Consider the following 20,322-nt stretch of genomic DNA (forward strand, 5'->3'; position numbering starts at 1 on the left):
ACACAGTCAGACAACCTAAAATCATGGACAATAAAACTGTTGGACTAAAACAAATATATATATATATATATATATATATTAATTATGAGTGCCTACATATAAACAGGGTAAATAGCACTGTCCAGAAGGGAGGCCTGTGCACGGGTAACAACTGCAGGACAATAGCCGCTTAAAATCAAATGCACTTGACTTTAATATCATATGAACTCTGAATTATTTACAGGAATATTCAGCAAGCACATGCATCATGGTTGTAAAACACTGTCTGATTCTGCTGTTGATAAACGTGAATTAATTTTTCATATATCAATAATCAGTAGCAGATCTGTATACTGAGTAAGATTCATAATGTACAAATAAAACACAATTCATTCATATTCATTCAAGCATCATCAATAAAAGAATGAGTAACACACCATTAAGTGTATAATTGTGTTGGATCTATCTCCATTCAAGCTGGCCGAAAGATCCGTGCTGCCTTGTCACCGTGACACACTGCAAGATGGGGGGAAGAGAGAGAATACTCTCCTGCCATGGGGGGGGGGGGGGGGGGGAAGTACCTTGTGACTGGGTGGAGGGGGTTGGGGAAGGGAGAGGGATTCTTGGGGGGGGGGGGGGGTAGTGTGTGGGTGTAGATTGTGATGAGGATGAGGGCTGATGAGGATAAGGGTGTGGTTGAGGTGTCATGGTAGTGATGGGGGAATATGGTGAGTGGTTAGGATGACAGTTGAGCCTAGTGATTTAGTGTGTGACAATCTGCCTCGTTCCATCAAGCCTTCCCTCCCTTCTGGCCCGCCGCCAGCTCCTCCATGACTGGCTTGAAGGGGATGCAGAGGCTGAACAGATCGTTGAAGAATGTGCCGTCGTTGTCTCCTCCCCCGAAGATGATGACCTCGTCCTCCTCCTGGTTCTCATGGCTGTACGGCAGACAGATCGAGAGGTGGCCAGCCCTGGCAGTGGGCGCACCGTCAACACGGATACAGCTCCAGCTCCTCTCCACTGAAAGCAGAAGTCAGCTGATATAAGTGGTTGGACGATACAAAGATGCATCAGTGGATCGCGATATCTTACTAGTTAAAAATATTGATTCATACCTTAAATGTTTACTTTATTGCCTGTTACACCAAACACTAATTATTAGTAGAAATTATTAGTGAAAATTAAATATTGTCATCCATTGCCCCATACTTGATACTGCCTGTCAGTGTACCAGGTATTTGACTATCCTGAAGATGTAATCATGACACAGCCCCAAACGCTTTTGCATGTGTTGATGTACCAGACACCCCCCCCTCCCCTTCCTATGTGGTTGGACTGTATTGATGTCTCACCTAGGTTGAAGATGTGGGTGTCGTCCAGTGCGTTGTTGCCGTCATACCCGCCATGGATGAGGATGCGGTTGTTGCTGAGAGCGCAGGAAGCATGCCAACTGAAACAAGACCATTTGTAAAGCGAGACGATAGATTTGTGGAGACCACATCAATTGAAACCAAATCCATGACAGAATCTACAAAATGATGAAGCCAGTCATTACCCATGAAGATCCAGGGTAGAATATGTCTTTAGCAAACATGCTTGTCGTAAGAGGCGACTCAAGGGATCAGGGGTGGGGTGTCAGGCTTGCAGACTTGGTTTGCTGCACGTCATTGTATCCCAATTTGCATGGATTAATGCTCATGATATCAATCACTGGATTGCCTGGTCCAGACTTATAGAGCTTGAATATTGCGGTGGCGTTAAAAAATAAACAAACAAAAACTTGTACAGCTTGAATATTGCTGATAGCAGCGTCAAACAAGAAGCAAACAAACAAGCAAACACAGTGTAACTTCTATTGTATGAGCATAACCAAAACATTTGAAACTGTAGCTTCCGGTCAGGTTCATCCTATAGCCTCACCTTCGTGCTTTTGGTGGCATCCCCTTGACCTCTGGCTTGGACCAATCAACAGTACCTGAAAACAAGGTCAAATGTCAGTTTGGGGGGGTCAAGGCTGTTTTACAGCAGCAGGGGTCACATAGTTTCACAATAAAATATTTCGGATATTATATCAACCGTCCTTCAGCTCAGATCACTGTCACTAGACACCAGTGGATCACAAGATGGCCTCACCCAAATCAAGGATGTTTAGATCTACTCACCCAAATCAAGGATGTTTAGATCCACTCACCCAAATCAAGGATGTTTAGATCTACTCACCCAAATCAAGGATGTTTAGATCCACTCACCCAAATCAAGGATGTTTAGATCCACTCAGCCAAATCAAGGATGTTTAGATCCACTCAGCCAAATCAAGGATGTTTAGATCCACTCAGCCAAATCAAGGATGTTTAGATCCACTCAGCCAAATCAAGGATGTTTAGATCCACTCACCCATATCAAGGATGTTTAGATCCACTCACCCATATCAAAGATTTTCAGATCAACTCACCCATATCCAGAATGTATAAGTCGTTGAAGCAGATCGGGGCGTCCCATCCTCCAAACACAACCAACTGGTCCTTGATGAGCGTGGCAGAATGTCTGCAGACAAGATGGGTACACAGGACATCAGGAATGTGGTCACAAAATAATCACTTGAAATTAGAGCCATTCTTCAGCATATCAATATTATTTTCCTCCGATAAACAAAAAACAAGTTACCAGACGAGGGAGCAACTGTTTTAGGCTGTAACACCTTACTTTACTGTAGAACTTGGGAGTATCTTGAACCACCCCTTCCCAATACCTGACTGACGGATGGACGTCTCACTAAGTCACCACTCCAATCCATAAAAGCACCCCCTCACCGCAAACACTTCATCAACACAACACTGACATGCGTTGTCACGTACCCGGAGCGAGGTGCAGGTTTATCCCCGGTGACGATGGGGCAGTACCAGTTCTCCATGACTGGGCTGAAGATGTGGATCTCATTACTGCAACCGTCGGGGTTTGGGTCAGGTCGGGGATACACCCCACCAAATATCCACAGCTCATGGCGATACAGTGTCGCGCTGTGGTATGATCTCGTTGGGGCTTTGCCGTTAACCTGAGTGAGGAAGAGAAGAGTTACACCGGCGTCTCATCTGGAGACAATGTTAGACTACTCGTCACACAACATATTGTCAAATACTACACTCAGTAGGGATTGTCCTGGGACAGGTTAGACTGGGTGAGACCTCGGCTCAACGTGTGAATTGTCTGCCTGTATAACAGTATCAGTATGATAGGCTGATTGTGTCACGTTTTGTCACCACGGGAACTGTGCACGATTTCTAAGGCTGGCTGATAACGATTATCAAAATGAAAATTGTCATTGATTATACTATACCTAACATAAACTTTGTGACATCAAAGTTGTAATGTACCGAAAACAGACCTGTTATTGTCAATTGCCCGAGACAGAAGCAATCTGCTGATCACAACAAACTGAGTGATGACACTACTTGCTATTCATGTACTATTTTCTTAACTCATACTCTTAGTAAAGCTAAATACTGAAAATAGAATTCCTTAATTGAGATTTACGAATTGGTTAACAATTCCCTGAGCAAAGAATCACAAACCATGCCGACATCTGCCTTCAGTCCTGTATGTGATTACAGCTGGCAACTGCTAAATGATGCTTTGGCATTCATATTCGGAAATGAAGCCATAAAAATACAGTAAAAACTTTTCCATCGATGATTGACAGATATAAGGTGAACAATTATCAATCTCTATAATCTATATAGCCAGCCATAACGATGTCAGAGCTTCGACTGTTAACTTTCTGACATCTTCAGTGGTAAAACTAACAGTTTTAGTCCACTAGTCTTTTCAATAACATGACAGCAAACTCCCCAAACTGGCAAATTTCTACTTGTCCTTATGATATCTTGACTAGTGGGCAATTTGGCAAGGACTACAGGACGAGAGCAAATTTCTAATGCTGATCTTTATAATGCAACATTATCGTCTGTCCCCCCACCCCTCAGTGAAGGCGGAGACATTAACGTCTGTCCCCCCCACCCCTCAGTGAAGGCGGAGACATTAACGTCTGTCCCCCCCACCCCTCAGTGAAGGCGGAGACATTATCGTCTGTCCCCCCCACCCCTCAGTGAAGGCGGAGACATTATCGTCTGTCCCCCCACCCCTCAGTGAAGGCGGAGACATTATCGTCTGTCCCCCCCACCCTTCAGTGAAGGCGGAGACATTATCGTCTGTCCCCCCCACCCCTCAGTGAAGGCGGAGACATTATCTAAAACTGGACAATCACCTTGATGAGCTGCCACTTCCACTCGTCCACATCCAGCATATGCACGTCATGGAACCACTTCAGGTTTTTAGATCCCCCGTATACATATATACACCGCGCCGTGGGGTCATAGGTGGCGCTGTGTCCCATGCGGTACTCAGTCTTCTGACCTTCCACTGTCAACTCTGGCGACCTCCATCGCCTGGTGTCTGCAACCCAACACAAGCTACACAAAACCCGACACAACACAACCTGTCACAACACAACCTGTCACGACACAACCCGAAACAACACAACCCAAGCTTAACAAACCGGGCTAAGGGGGTGCTGCAATATTGAAGCATGTTTCAGAAATACCTGGTGACAGTCACCCATTGAAGCAAGGCTGGCTATGTATACGTAAACTACGGTTGGATGATTGAACATTGTGTAAATTTCATATTTTCATTGAACAAATTTGTGAACAGCAAAACAAACACACAAACTCCTATTGCCGCCATGACCATAACATGAGATGCTCAGTAAAACATTGTGCATGAATAGGGAAGTAACTGCGCACTACATTGGATCACATTTTTTAAAGTTTTGTAGAATTTCACTGATGGGGTCATGTGTTTGAGATGCTGAATATCTAAGGATTTTTAAAAACAAAATGAAAATAAAAATAAAAAACATGCGGCAGACTTTGATGTGGGCGGTGCCTGAGAACCAAGACTATTAGCTGGTGATGTCAAGAGATAAATGTGGGGGGTCTGCCTTTATCAAGGGGGTGCAATATCCGTAGCACTGAGTACCTGGGTCGAGCGTCCACACTGCGTCGCGGCTGAGTTGCTGCCGATCACCCTGGCCACCGACCAAGACTGCGCGGTTGTTGTGGATCATGCACATGGACGATCCCCATCGGCTGCTGGGACTCGGAGCTGAAGACACAACACACACATACAAACAACCTAGCACATTGTGCATACAAAACTTACATGCAGAAGTCTCATCCTGATGTCACCTCACGAGAGTTATCACTAGGACGGGGACGGTACACCAACTGTGTGATCCCATACATAGCACCATAGTTGCATTTGCTCTTATCTGTGGTGAGTAAGCATATTTTCCATCTTTTTAACCTGGACACTGATGGTTTACAGTTGTCAGTGTCCAGTAAGGCACAATGGAATATCGCAATGCTTCAATGTATCACCCCACTCCTAGTGAGTCACAAACTTACCACTGACGAGCAGCTGTAACCCGCGCCATCTTGTCAACCAAGGCATGAAACAAGGAATGAATCTTGGCTATATTTGGGGCGGTCGGGTAGCCTCGTTGTCAAAGCGTTCGCTCGTCACGTCTAAGACCTGGGTTCTATTCCTGACATGGTTACAATGTGTGAAGCCCATTTCTGGTGTCCCCCGCCTTGCTATTACTGGAATATTGCTAAAAGCGGCGTAAAAGCAAACTCACTCACTCACCTATATTGAATGTAAAGACCGAGTTGATCTTGTCGCCATAGCAACAGATCTTGTATCTTTGAGTCAATATCTCCAGATAAATCTGTGGCTACATGGGAATTCTCAAAATAAAATACCGTAAATCTTCCAAGTCAAAGAGAGCGTGAATTAAATGTGAAAAAATTGAGAGGTCTTTGCGCGCATTAATTAACTTCACATTTATTTCTCCAAAATGACTACCAACAATAAGACGGCCTCACTGCACACGTTGGATAGTGAATATACCAACTTGAATATAAACACAAACACGGTTTATTTAGCAGCAGTTGTAACAAGAATATATAAATGTCATTCAAAAAATAGGAATTACACAATGGGTATTCCGGTGAGTTATCACTGCTGGGGTCAAGAGTTCTACCCACTTGCGTCAAGCTTGTTGACACCTTCTCCGCGTACCAATCAGTGAACTGTTGTTGGTTCCATTGTTTTAGTACCTTTGAACTTCCTCAATGCCAGTCAACAGAGTAAACCAATCTCATTACAATCAGATCTTAGTTCTCGCTGCCGCCAAACAAAGATCTGAGGACATCCCATTAGGTCACGTCAGAACGACCGGTCATTAGCCATTCTAGAATGTTCTTTTGTTCAGGTTTCAAACTTTTAATTGAGAATTTGTCAATATATGTTTTGAAGCGTAGTCGCCAATTTGAAATTAGTGATGTAAAGCATGAGAAAGCAGCCTTCTGATTGGCTAATGTCGACATCTTGTCAGTCTGATGTGACCTGCAATGGGATGTCCTTGGATCATTGTGTAGTGGTAGCCAGAACTAAGATCTGATTTTAATGTGATTGCAGAGTAAACATATAAACTGAGTGTTGTTTTTAGGAAAACACTGTTTATTGTTTTGACGGAAGTGCTTTACTCAGTGGTAATAAGCGGTGCTATTGATATTGAGTTGCTATACTAGGGTTCAGCAGTTGTATAAATTTGGTGACGCAATGATTTCCAGATTTCCAGTACTCGGACGTATCACAGGTAGATGTCTGACCTCCATCATGCCCATGACCATGTTTCTAAACCTGGACACTTTATTCATTCTAGAGCTGAAACTCGTCTAAATGTGAACATACCCCTTATTGAGACATCTTTACACCGTGAGAGTCTTGGACCGGTCTTGGGCAGTATGGCAGAATTGTTGACTTGGAGTACAGGTGTTCCTACAGTTTCAGAATTTTTCTTGCCATATTTCTTTGGAGTTTTGAATTCATTCTTCAGAGCCCTCATCCTGGTGTTAAGTTTCTGTTTGCGTGCGCTGGGAGCCTCCGGAGTCTCGTCTGTGCTCTCACGGCCGCGCTTCTTCTGTTTCCTTGGCAACGGTGAGGGTGTGGACAGCTGCAACAAGACAGAGAGTCTAGATACATGTATACAATGTACTGTCTGAATGTAGGAACATCACCTGCTGACAGCCTACACGTCAAGACAGAGAGTCTAGATACATGTACACAATGTACTGTCTGAATGTAGGAACATCACATGCTGACAGCCTACACGTCAAGACAGAGAGTCTAGATACATGTACACAATGTACTGTCTGAATGTAGGAACATCACCTGCTGACAGCCTACACGTCAAGACAGAGAGTCTAGATACATGTACACAATGTACTGTCTGAATGTAGGAACATCACCTGCTGACAGCCTACACGTCAAGACAGAGAGTCTAGATACATGTACACAATGTACTGTCTGGATTTAGGAACATCACCTGCTGACAGCCTACACGTCAAGACAGAGAGTCTAGATACATGTACACAATGTACTGTCTGGATTTAGGAACATCACCTGCTGACAGCCTACACGTCAAGACAGAGAGTCTAGATACATGTACACAATGTACTGTCTGAATGTAGGAACATCACCTGCCGACAGCCTACACGTCAAGACAGAGAGTCTAGATACATGTACACAATGTACTGTCTGGATTTAGGAACATCACCTGCTGACAGCCTACACGTCAAGACAGGGTGTCTAGATACATGTACACAATGTACTGACTGAATGTAGGAACATCACCTGCCGACAGCCTACACGTCAAGACAGAGAGTCTAGATACATGTACACAATGTACTGTCTGAATGTAGGAACATCACCTGCCGACAGCCTACAGGTCAAGACAGAGAGTCTAGATACATATACACAATGTACTGTCTGGATGTAGGAACATCACCTGCAGACAGCCTACACGTCAAGACAGAGAGTCTAGATACATGTACACAATGTACTGTCTGAATGTAGGAACATCACCTGCAGACAGCCTACACGTCAAGACACAATGGAATGTTCAGCTCATCACTCGGCAGGGATGTGGGTCTGACATGGCATCATGAGCAGCACGGCAAGGGGGACAATGGCTGGCTGAGGGAGATCCACATCAAAATAACAATTCCGGTTTAGATAAGCCTTGAAGTTATTACTAAGCAGCAGTTGGTACCAGCCTCTGGCTTTCTGTTCAACATGTTGTAGAATACGGACATAAACCTTGTAGACTCAGCGCAGTGGCTGAAGGAGCAGGCTTATTTTGATTTATCTTGATGTTTGTTTGTTGTTTTATGCCGCACTCAGCATTAATCAAGCTGTATGACGGTGGTCTGGACCAAACAATCCAGAGACATAATGAACATCAATCCACACAGTTGGGATACAATTACACGCATCAACCAAGTCAGCGAGTCTGACCACCTGATCCTGTTAGTCGCCTCTTACGGCAAGCATGGGTTGCTGAAGACCTATTCTACCCCGGATCTTCAAACTTAAACCTTTTCCAACATTCCCCAGACAATGTATTCTTCCCAAACTGTCGCCGTCTGCCAGCTGACCTGTGGTGTGTTTTCGTTTTCCTCCTGTATGTTCTCCTGCTTCTTGACCACTTCTTCCTCCGTGGTCGGTGTTGCGAGGCTGCTGTCGTAGCTGTGGTCACCCCCCTGCACCTCCACACACAGCTTGGCCAGGGACACAGCGCTGTTGCTGTGTTCCAGCTTTGCTGTGTCCTTGGTCTTCTCCCACAGAATACATCTGCACAAAACGATGCAATCATAAATTATTATTTTCCAAATGTCATCAAAGCCAAATAAACTGCAAGTAATTCTTCACCTGACTTAGAAAACTAAATGGTCCACTGAGTTTCCAATTTATGAAAATTAGTGTTGTCACTCCAGGATGTGTCTTGATTTGTCTGGACCGGCTCTGAGGTTACTCCTGTTACAGCCGAGGGTGACCTGTCTACCACAGATAACGGGGTGGACACAACAAACAGTGAGGAGGCTTCACTAATACCCCGACCTTGACTCCAACATGAGATGAAGAACAATACTGATAATGGAGATATACAGATGCCTTAACATTTCAGCCAGTTTCTCTTAAAAAGCACAATGACACAATCTAATGTCATCATTTAAAGATGCACTGTCATGGTCATCATAGGTACGGGGTCGAAAAATATCTCTTAATTCAAATCATGAAAAAAAAAGCAATATCTTCTCAGAAAATTCACTTGTCGAAGTGAAACTTTGCACTGCACCTCTCCTATTGGTATAGAAACTGTTCCCTCAATTACAAAAGAATCCATGAAGTAGTTTTCAAGTTATAGGTCGCACAAATGTTGATGTAAAAAAATGAAAAATAGCATATGTTCCTATTACATTTTACAGCAATGTGTCAATAATTTATGTGGCAGAAGAATGGCCTGCTTCAACTTTCCAAATTTTATTGAACCAAGAAACAACCTGGTTTTGATTGGAGCAACTTGATCTTCATGTCAACCTGACTGGTCTGATTGTCCCCCCCCCCACTCAGTACATGACCTGATTCTCTCTCCCCACCCCCAACAACTCTGTACATGACCTGATTGTCCCCACCCCATTGTCAATAACCTAGTGTATAAAGTGTCCCCCACCCCACTCTGTCAATGACCTAGTGTATAAAGTGTCCCCCACCCCACTCTGTCAATGACCTAGTGTATAAAGTGTCCCCCACCCCACTCTGTCAATGACCTAGTGTATAAAGTGTCCCCCAGGCCACTCTATCAATGACCTGGTGTATAAAGTGTCCCCCATCCCACTCTATCAATGACCTGGTGTATAAAGTGTCCCCCACCCCACTCTGTCAATGACCTGGTGTATAAAGTGTCCCCCACCCCACTCTGTCAATGACCTAGTGTATAAAGTGTCCCCCACCCCACTCTGTCAATGACCTAGTGTATAAAGTGTCCCCCACCCCACTCTGTCAATGACCTAGTGTATAAAGTGTCTCCCACCCCACTCTGTCAATGACCTAGTGTATAAAGTGTCCCCCACCCCACTCTGTCAATGACCTGGTGTACAAAGTGTCCCCCATCCCACTCTGTCAATGACCTGGTGTATAAAGTGTCTCCCACCCCACTCTGTCAATGACCTAGTGTATAAAGTGTCCCCCATCCCACTCTGTCAATGACCTGGTGTACAAAGTGTCCCCCATCCCACTCTGTCAATGACCTAGTGTATAAAGTGTCTCCCACCCCACTCTGTCAATGACCTAGTGTATAAAGTGTCCCCCACCCCACTCTGTCAATGACCTGGTGTACAAAGTGTCCCCCATCCCACTCTGTCAATGACCTGGTGTATAAAGTGTCCCCCATCCCACTCTGTCAATGACATAAAGTGTCCCCCACCCCACTCTGTCAATGACCTAGTGTATAAAGTGTCCCCCACCCCACTCTGTCAATGACCTAGTGTATAAAGTGTCTCCCACCCCACTCTGTCAATGACCTAGTGTATAAAGTGTCTCCCACCCCACTCTGTCAATGACCTAGTGTATAAAGTGTCTCCCACCCCACTCTGTCAATGACCTAGTGTATAAAGTGTCCCCCACCCCACTCTGTCAATGACCTAGTGTATAAAGTGTCTCCCACCCCACTCTGTCAATGACCTAGTGTATAAAGTGTCTCCCACCCCACTCTGTCAATGACCTAGTGTATAAAGTGTCCCCCACCCCACTCTGTCAATGACCTAGTGTATAAAGTGTCTCCCACCCCACTCTGTCAATGACCTGGTGTATAAAGTGTCCCCCACCCCACTCTGTCAATGACCTGGTGTATAAAGTGTCCCCCACCCCACTCTGTCAATGACCTAGTGTATAAAGTGTCCCCCACCCCACTCTATCAATGACCTAGTGTATAAAGTGTCCCCCACCCCACTCTATCAATGACCTAGTGTATAAAGTGTCCCCCACCCCACTCTATCAATGACCTAGTGTATAAAGTGTCCCCCACCCCACTCTGTCAATGACCTGGTGTATAAAGTGTCCCCCATCCCACTCTGTCAATGACCTAGTGTATAAAGTGTCCCCCATCCCACTGTCAATGACCTAGTGTATAAAGTGTCCCCCACCCCACTCTGTCAATGACCTAGTGTATAAAGTGTCCCCCACCCCACTCTATCAATGACCTGGTGTATAAAGTGTCCCCCACCCCACAGAAAATCACACTTTGTGCAGAACTTGTGCAGAATTTGTCAAATCCACAGCAAAATTTAAAAAGTGAGTCAAAGGCTACATGTTCTAAACGTGTAAATGGATATTTATTTCATTTTATACTTTTGAATTATTGCTGACCGAAAGTGCACACAGAGCTGCAGGTAATATTTTGAGCAATTGAATTTCTACTCGACGGTTTTTATTTTAATTGGTTTATTCCATTTTTCATTGTGTAACCAATATTTTTTCACTCATCTATTCATCACTCAATTGGGTTAATCCCAAAATGAGTAAACATTTTGAGATTTAAAAAATAATATCAAAAAATGTTTTAGATGTACATAACAATTCTAAATATAGGCTTGGCTCAGAAAGTAACTCGTAATTATGTTTGGGAATTAGCTCCATTGTGCGCATGTTGAAAAAGCTTCATTGGGTATTTACATGTGAGGTTTTTAATACATTGAAGTTTTTCATTTAATACATACGTTTCTGTACACAAGTTAATTGAAAGTAACTGGGTTTTGAATATTTTGGGGGGTATTTTATGCAAATACACAGCTTATCTGTAACTCTGTTTACACTAGTGATCTGATTCACTTCAATACACTTTTATTGGCGTGAGTTTTATATTTATCATAAAAATGTTTGCCACGAGTAAAACAGTGCATAACGAGGAAATTCACAAAAATTGAGCTTAAAATTGCAGAATTGAGTTTGCAGTTATCAAATTTTGTTGCAGAATTTACACAAATTGACCAGAGAACCTTTTGTATTTGGCTGACTGAAGCAATCTTCTACACCATGTACACCTAGCAAGTTGAGTTTCTAGGGTCTTGCACTGGACCAAAACAGGTGGAATAAAACACGACCAGCAAACACTTGAATCGATCGGCTACATGGTCGCCCTCGACGTACTGTAGCATCGCCATCAAACCCAGTATCCCCACGTTACAGACTAGTACTAGGTTCTGTGGTTATACTGCGATGGGTTAATTCAGCACATACCTCGTGTGTTTGTCTAGTGAACCAAACTGTATCCTGTCATCCCCAAGGGTGATGCTCACATCAAGTGTTGTGCCAGTCTTCTTGGATTCTTTGTTGCTGGGAAACTTTCCCAGTGAGAAAAGCACCACGGAGTCTGGGAGTGGCACCGGGAGCCTGCTGTAGAAAAACAGACTGCCGTCGGACCTGGAACATCAACACAAACAAGGTCAAGGTCATATTTGGTCTTGCTGAAACCAATTTCAGCCAAGGCCACTAGTGCATTTATATTGACTTGTCAGACATGTTGGAGCATCGTTCCGATCCAGCCTGTGATTGTTCACACGTACGCCGGATCACAGGACATCACATCCCCAAGTTTACTTGTCCCAAACTAGAGGCCCTGATGTTAATTTCAAGGCAGTTTGTAGACACTGCTGACTCGTAGACACAATTTCCAGTAAATTCAAAGAAAAACCGAGGGTAAATTTCAGACACTTTTTATATTTATAATTAGATCTAGATCTAATATATTATACCCGTGTTATCAGACGCTTTCAAAACATTCATTGTTTTCTCTCTAATCGCACGAATAACTGGAAAGCATTTCATTCACTCACTTATACAAGACAACTTCCTCTTAAAAACAAGCCACATCTGAGTTTTGATACCCCCTGTTAAAGCACGAGTAATCACGATAAAAATTGTAGTCCGAAAACGTATGATCATGCAACATTAACTTAAGTGTTCATTTCATTTATAATTTTTCAAGTCTATTTTGCAATTTTATTTGTTTTGTCTACGAACTGGAAGTTTCTAAAAATCTCCATGGCAACAAATTATTTTTTTGATTACAAGTTAACTAGCTAGACCTATGCAGTGTAATTTCAAACCCTGAGTATGAATTCCTAGATCCATATTTCAATACTTTCAATGGGATACACCCGACTCGCCTAAAAAAATCGTTTATTGTATTTTAGAATAAGTATGAAACTATCAGAAATACTTAGTAATGCATTTTATACACATAATGTACCTAAATGTTAGTGTTAGTGTTGTAGTCTCGGTCCCAATAGCGTAACCGACTGGGCTCTGGCTCACCGCCTCAACATGAAGCGCAGCGCGTTTAGCATGGTATGGATGATACGTTTTTTTAAATATTATTTCCATAATTGTGTATGAATATACTAGTAATTGTGATCATTAGGCCTAACCTAAGTTGTATTTGCCAAACGCATACCAAAATATTATATATATTTTTTAGGCGAGTCGGGTCAGATTTTTTTAGGCGAGTCGGGTGCAACTCCTTTCAATCCTGGCCTGTTGTTTCCCTTCAAATATACTTGGTTAAATTTATTAATGTTTACGAAATAACATTTTTTTTATCGTGTACAAGACTGTCTTGTGTACAGGGTCGCGTCCGTCAACACTGTTCAACACAATTAAATGAATTATTACCCTGGATTTTACAACAAGCAAACGAACTGAACATATTTACCGTGTAAGTTCCACAGGAGGCGACTGAATGTCTGATAACAGATATAGTTTTAAACCGTTCATGTCTTCAGTTTTCTCAACATTCAGGCAGCACTTGATCCTCCCGATTTCATCCGCCGACAACAACCACAATGAAATTTGGCGCGTGTTTTGGCTTCGGTCTGTTTCCAAAACGAGAGTTATTTCCCTTTGACTAACATTTATAGTCCGTTTCCAAAGAATGGTGTATAGATTTTGTTTTAGAGTTGCACTTATAAAATGGCCTGGTCAGTTATTATAGACTTAGGGTAGAGGGTGGTAGGGTGGGGATGGGATTGGTCTAAGGACTGTATTATATTTTGCCGCACCCCAACCCACCATTTTATGTAACATTTTTTCTAAGTCAGTAAGGTATTACGAAAATAGAAATCATATCAATACAAAAACAGAAATTATGTGAATACCAAACTCACAATAGATATGTGTACCCTACTCACACACACGAGTCCCAAAGAGGGACAGGTCAGCCGAAATTGCTTAGGCAGAAGGCGACCTCTTGAACACCTTATGCAACAACAACAACAACAACAACAACAACAACAACAACAACAACAGGAAGAAGAAGAAGTAAGGTATCACCACCATGGCTGGTCTAAGCAGAGTATTTCTTGATGGGTTCACTTACTTTAATAATCAAACCAGAGGCCAGACCACACACTGGAGATGTTATTGTCTTTTGCAACAATGTAATGAATACTTCAAAAAGTGTGATATCTGGTATGATTTGATGATTAAAAGTACATAAGAAACCTATCCTGTAAATTCCTTAAAATGTGTTTTTTGGTCTGTTCCACTTTAATGAAAGTCAAACAGGTAACTATTGCTTGACTAACCAACCTTGACTAGTCCTGGTATAAGCTGTCTGACAAATGGGAGGTTACCGTTTACACGATATACGGCTTTTCCATTGGACGAGAGGTCGGTCACGTTCATAAGTGCATGAACGACAATTTCGCGGTCATACGTTCTTCAGGAGACCGTGTTCTCGAAATGACGTACACACTGATTGACTACTTCCATATTCCTGGGACAACCCTTGGGAATTCCCAAGCACGAATACATACAGAAACGTTTTTTTCGTATCATTTAGACCCTTTAATCTTGAACTGAACGTTTCAGTATACATTGAGCAATGTCAGAATGTTTGGCTGCATGATCATTTACGGATATCCTCGCTACGACCGAACCTATAGTGACCTAAACGAAGAAATGCACATCCAAACTATCGAAGTATCGACTCGATCCGTGTCAAGGCTGACAGTGACAGTCTACAGCAATCTATGAATTTACCTTAATGTCTGATTGACACATCTTGAATCACCTTTCAATGATCGGCCAGTTGATCAATGATGACTAAAACATGTAACCGCCACAGGTTCGTTAACAACTTCCGAAATACATTGTAGATATCTCCTTTTATGAATCACTGATTTGTTTGCGCGTATTTCGATTTAAGAGTGATATTGGATGATAAATACAATCACCCTCGTGTCTTTTGATATCAAATATACTCCTAAAAAAGAAACGCAATACGGATATGTTTGGCCATAAAAGCATAATTAGCGGACCAAGAGGTGCAAAATCAAGAGGTTTAATGTGTTATAGTGTCAGTGACAAATTTACTATTCGGAAAAACGCACCCAGTGTATTAACAAAATTAACAAAAATAGTGCAGCAGCACTATGAACATTATTAAAGTGCAGCATGGGTCAACACGTGATCGGCCAAGGTCGGGACGACCAAGAGTAACCACCCCCGCCCAAGATCGCAACATCCGACTGCGCCACCTACGTGAAAGGACGGCCACAGCCACCTCAACCGCATCCCAAATACCCGGACTGCGCAGAATCCCCGACCAGACCGTACGAATCCGTTTAAGAGCAGCAGGTCTACGAGCACGACTTCCTGTTCGAAGCGTTATATTTAGTCGACAACATCGTCAACAACGACTGCATTGGTGTCGTCAACGCAGGGTATGGCCTCAACTGCGATGGAGAGATGTCTGGTTCAGCGACGAATCCTCCGTCGAGGGGATAGAAGAGCACGGGTCTACAGACGTCAGAGAGAACGTTACGTCGGAAAACTGCGTACAGGTTTGGTGGGGGTAGCGTTATGATATGGGCGGGTATCTTTCAGCATGGCAGGACAGGTTTGGTCCATATCCAGGGCAATCTTACGGCTCAACGATACATCAACGACATTCTCCTACCACACGTCCTCCCAATTGCAGCCAACGGCAACGGTGTATTCCAGCAGGACAACGCTCGACCGCATACAGCACGGATCACAAGAGTCTGTCTACATAATAACAACGTTGATGTTCTCCCCTGGCCCTCCAGATCCCCCAATTTGAACCCGATAGAGCACATATGGGATGAATTGCCGTGATGAGGCACACTGCAGGGGTCTGGTCATGGGCTCTTGGTCCTAAGCCAAACCACATGACTGTGCTGTTGTCTATATTGAAGGGCATTAAAATAAGCACAGGGTAGAACCGCGCTTCTTATGACAAGACGAGTAACATGCCCTTGTTTGCACGGTTGGTTGCACATCTGTGTGCATGGAGCGCCAAGTGAGCCATGGCACAAATAGTTGGACATGGATAGACGGCTACGCCGACGTCAACCACAACACCAGACGTTGCAGCAGTTGGCATTTCCGTTGCAGCCCGAGTGGGCTACCATTCCCCAGGATGTGATTCGCATACTCGTCTCTTCCATGTGCAAGAGATGTCAGGCCGCTATCGATTCCAACGGGGGAAATACGCGTTATTAATGATAGCTGACCTTCACCTTGGGACTTTTCCTATGTACCGATAACTGAGATGACTACAATCACCAAGTGTTCTCTCCACAACGTTTTGGCTCAATACCTGGTACGGCTCCTCGTATGAATGTATTTTCCAACCTCACACAAATCTGGCTTTGCGTTTCATCTTTTTATATCACAAAACACAAGGGTGAGTTTCTACGCCACTCGTGAAACTATCTCCTTTTCCCCAGTCACGAGATGAGAGAGAAACATGATATTTCACTCTACTCATGGAATATCCTATTTATTATATACTTTTTATGTAGTTGTCTCCTGGAAAATTAAATTATTTCATTACATATGTGAAACCTTGAAACGTAAATTCTCCCTACCTAACACACGGGAACGGTTCACCACCCCTTGCACTTAGCGACTAAAAAAGTAATTTTGCGTTTGCAAAATCTTTAAAAAAAAAGATCGTCGGACGTGTGCACCTTCACTTAACATTTCCATTACCTGGACTGTCAACAAGAAAATAGCTTTATGCTGACTGGCCGCCAGAATGAACCACTCAGAAACCTTAACACTACATAGTTAAACCAGAGGCCATATTTTATATGGTCTCTGCTAAAACTAATAAACATGAGCTACTGTCCGCTAGGTTTGCCATTCTGCCTCCATACCTTATGCCTCGACAACTGCGGCCTTAGCCCCTAGTAACTCCTTAGTGCAGATCTGATTGTCATGGGCCTCTATTGGTCTCGCCTACAAAAAGTGTTACTGTTCTAACTTTAAAAAAGAAATGTTTCATTCAGGGTTTAATTTCTGGAACGTCTTATACTGGTTATCTAGAGGCCCACATCTTGTAATTCACAGAGTATCATTGTTTCATTTCTTTGTCACGTGATGTCAGGCAAAGTACAGCGCCACCTAATCTTCCAACACAGTTTTCCAGCAGCTCCACACTTCACAACTTTTGAGGTGCAATCGAGCGAGCAAAGTTATTTCATCAAAGTTAAAACATTCAAGGCCTCAGAAAAGCTTCCCAAACGTTTTAGAATAGACATGTGGAGAACATTTCTTCCTGAGTTGACGCATAGGTGACGAACATGATGTCCGATGCAATTCCATATAAACACTATTAACACCTGCATGTGATACAGTCGAACTCGTACAACAGACGCTGTTTTCAGCAGAGATTCTCTTATAATTATGAAGGGTTTATTAACTTTTAATTACAATGTTCCACCAAAATGTTAGAAGTATGCACAACAAACAATCAAATCTGATTAATGACATCCCAGATTTAGTCAGTATTCTGTGAGATATTCAAATAATTATTTATTAAGAATGTACAATGTACATGCACTCTTAAAAAAAGAAACGCACAGGTAGATTTGTAGTAAATTTATTGTAAGTCGATATATTTAATTTAATATCATAGATACAAATATGAAATTTTGGAGCTCGATAGTCACGTGTTGTCATTGTACAGTGGCATTGAAAACTGTTCATTGTCATGTCACATAAGGCCACAAGGTTGCGACGAGCTCAGTATCTCGTGTGACCGCCCCGGGCAGCAATCACGGCTCTGCATCTCCTCGGCACTGACTGGATAAGTGTACGAATTCTATCCTGCGGAATTCTGCGCCATTCTTCTTGTAACACGTTGGCCAGTTGTGGGAGTGTCTGCGGCGTGTTCTGACGTTGAAGTACACGTCGATCGAGTTCTTTTCCAGAGGTGTTCGATTGGAATGAGATGTGGAGATCTCCACTGCCAGTGCAAGACGTTGATGTTGGCATTATGGAGGTAGTATACGGTGACACGAGCTGTGTGCGATGGAGCCTTGTCCTGTTAAAACAGCTCCCTCTGGCGATCAATGATTAGAAGAAGGTGAGGTTGATTCATGTAGCGATGTGTTGTCAAATTTCCCTGAACCACAACCAAATCAGATCTCGTGGTGAAGGATATGGCCACCCACACCATGACACTACCGCCACCGAAACTGTCAAATTCACGAACACAATGTGCGGCAAAACGCTTATTTCGACGACGATAAACACGTTGTCTTCCATCTCGCCGGTGAAGAAGAAATCGTTGTTCATTGCTAAACCACACTCGTCTCCAGTTTCTCAAATTCCAAGGCTGTAAGGTATGGCACCAACGCAAGCGTCGCTGTCGATGGATCTGTTGCAAAACAGGGACGATAACTGGTATTCTGGGTCGGATTCCAGCTTCGCGAAGATGGTTCCTGACAGTCTGGTCCGATATCCTCCCCAAACCAAGGATGCGTCCTGCAGTCTCCGTAGCTGTGGCATTGCGATGACGTAGATGGAACAGTCGAATGTAGCAATCCTCGGCCGGTTCTCAGACGGTCTGCAGTGGAATTGAACTGTGTGTATCGGTCAAAGAGGCGACAAAGACTGCGATTCCCCTCTTTGGATACGTCCTATGGCGATGTTCCGATCGGAAGCGGTGAGTCTCGGCATTTTCGAACTTGAAAACTGTTGACAATTGAATGACAAATTATAGGCTAATGCTTGCCTTTTTATAGCCACTAACACGAGTAACGACTGCCATAACTTGCACGTGCATTTTGCTTTACTGTTTTCTTCCATGACATTTTTGAACAAGTGTGAAAACAATGCCGCTTAAGACATTGAAAACCGACAATGGCTGCCTTTTGATGTACCGTTTGTCGAATATCGGGCCACCGACATTTTCCAGTAACATATATCCAAGTAAGATACCGGGTTTTTTGTGTAGTCAGATTCAGTAAACTACATACTACCTGTGCGTTTCCTTTTTTGAAGCGTGTATATAATCGCTTCAAAAGCAACAACATTTTAGATAGGTACAAATCACATTTTCCAGCAATTTCCCTGATTTGGTTTATAATAACGTGAGCAATTATTTGTTGCGTGTGAAGGCCCCTTTTATGTATAAGTATATGTAGCGTGTGAAGGCCCCTTTAATGTATATGTATATGTAGCTTGTGAAGGCCCCTTTAATGTATATGTATATGTATATGTAGCTTGTGAAGGCAACTTTAATGTATATGTATATGTAGCTTGTGAAGGCCCTTTAATGTATATGTATATGTAGCGTGTGATGGCCCCTTTAATGTATATGTATATGTAGCGTGTGATGGCCCCTTTTATGTATATGTATATGTAGCGTGTGAAGGTCCCTTTAATGTATATGTATATGTAGCTTGTGAAGGCCCCTTTAATGTATATGTATATGTAGCTTGTGAAGGCAACTTTAATGTATATGTATATGTAGCTTGTGAAGGCCCTTTAATGTATATGTATATGTAGCGTGTGATGGCCCCTTTTATGTATATGTATATGTAGCGTGTGATGGCCCCTTTAATGTATATGTGTATGTAGCATGTGAAGGCCCCTTTTATGTATATGTATATGTATATACAGCGAAAACTGACGGAAGCTCAACGTGACGACGCAATCGGCCGACTGCAAACAGGAAAATTATCTTCAGTTGTGGCCAGGTATTCCCAAAAAGCACCAAGCACCATTACAAGTGTCCTTCCCAGATCAGGTCGACCACGTTTAACTAATAGAGCAAAGAGCGGATTCACATGGTCACGTACGTCACTTATAAATACGTGAAAGGCCACCACGGCCACCTCTACGACTTCGGCAATATCAGGATTTCGAAGGATGTCAGCCCAGACAGTGAGGAACCGTTTACGCGCGGAAGGTATTCGCGCCAGACGACCAGTTCGAGGTGTCATTTTGACGGACCTTCATCGTCGGCGGCGTCGTGAATGGTGTCAAGGTAACAGGGTATAGCCACAACTGCGATGGAGACAAGTTTGGTTAAGTGACGAGTCACGTTTTTATGCTTCGTCGAGCTGA

The 20,322-nt window shown here is 43.2% G+C and overlaps 1 protein-coding gene across 1 annotated transcript; it reads right to left on the bottom strand.

The window, feature by feature from the left end:
- Nucleotides 1–551: 551 nt before the first annotated feature.
- LOC139441670 (uncharacterized) lies at nt 552–13,806 on the bottom strand. The gene is made up of 11 exons (XM_071222473.1): nt 13,652–13,806; nt 12,178–12,360; nt 8,538–8,733; nt 6,793–7,054; nt 5,014–5,139; nt 4,241–4,428; nt 2,835–3,031; nt 2,432–2,523; nt 1,900–1,954; nt 1,332–1,429; nt 552–999 (listed from the first exon to the last, which is right to left on the bottom strand). The coding sequence occupies exons 1-11, from the start codon at nt 13,711–13,713 to the stop codon at nt 770–772; spliced, it is 1,689 nt and encodes a 562-aa protein (XP_071078574.1). The 5' UTR covers nt 13,714–13,806; the 3' UTR covers nt 552–769.
- Between the last annotated feature and the right edge of the window lie 6,516 nt (nt 13,807–20,322).

The sequence above is a fragment of the Haliotis cracherodii genome, unplaced genomic scaffold (genome assembly GCF_022045235.1).
Source record: "Haliotis cracherodii isolate W230 unplaced genomic scaffold, xgHalCrac1.p SCAF_42, whole genome shotgun sequence".
In the NCBI taxonomy this organism is placed as follows: domain Eukaryota; kingdom Metazoa; phylum Mollusca; class Gastropoda; order Lepetellida; family Haliotidae; genus Haliotis; species Haliotis cracherodii.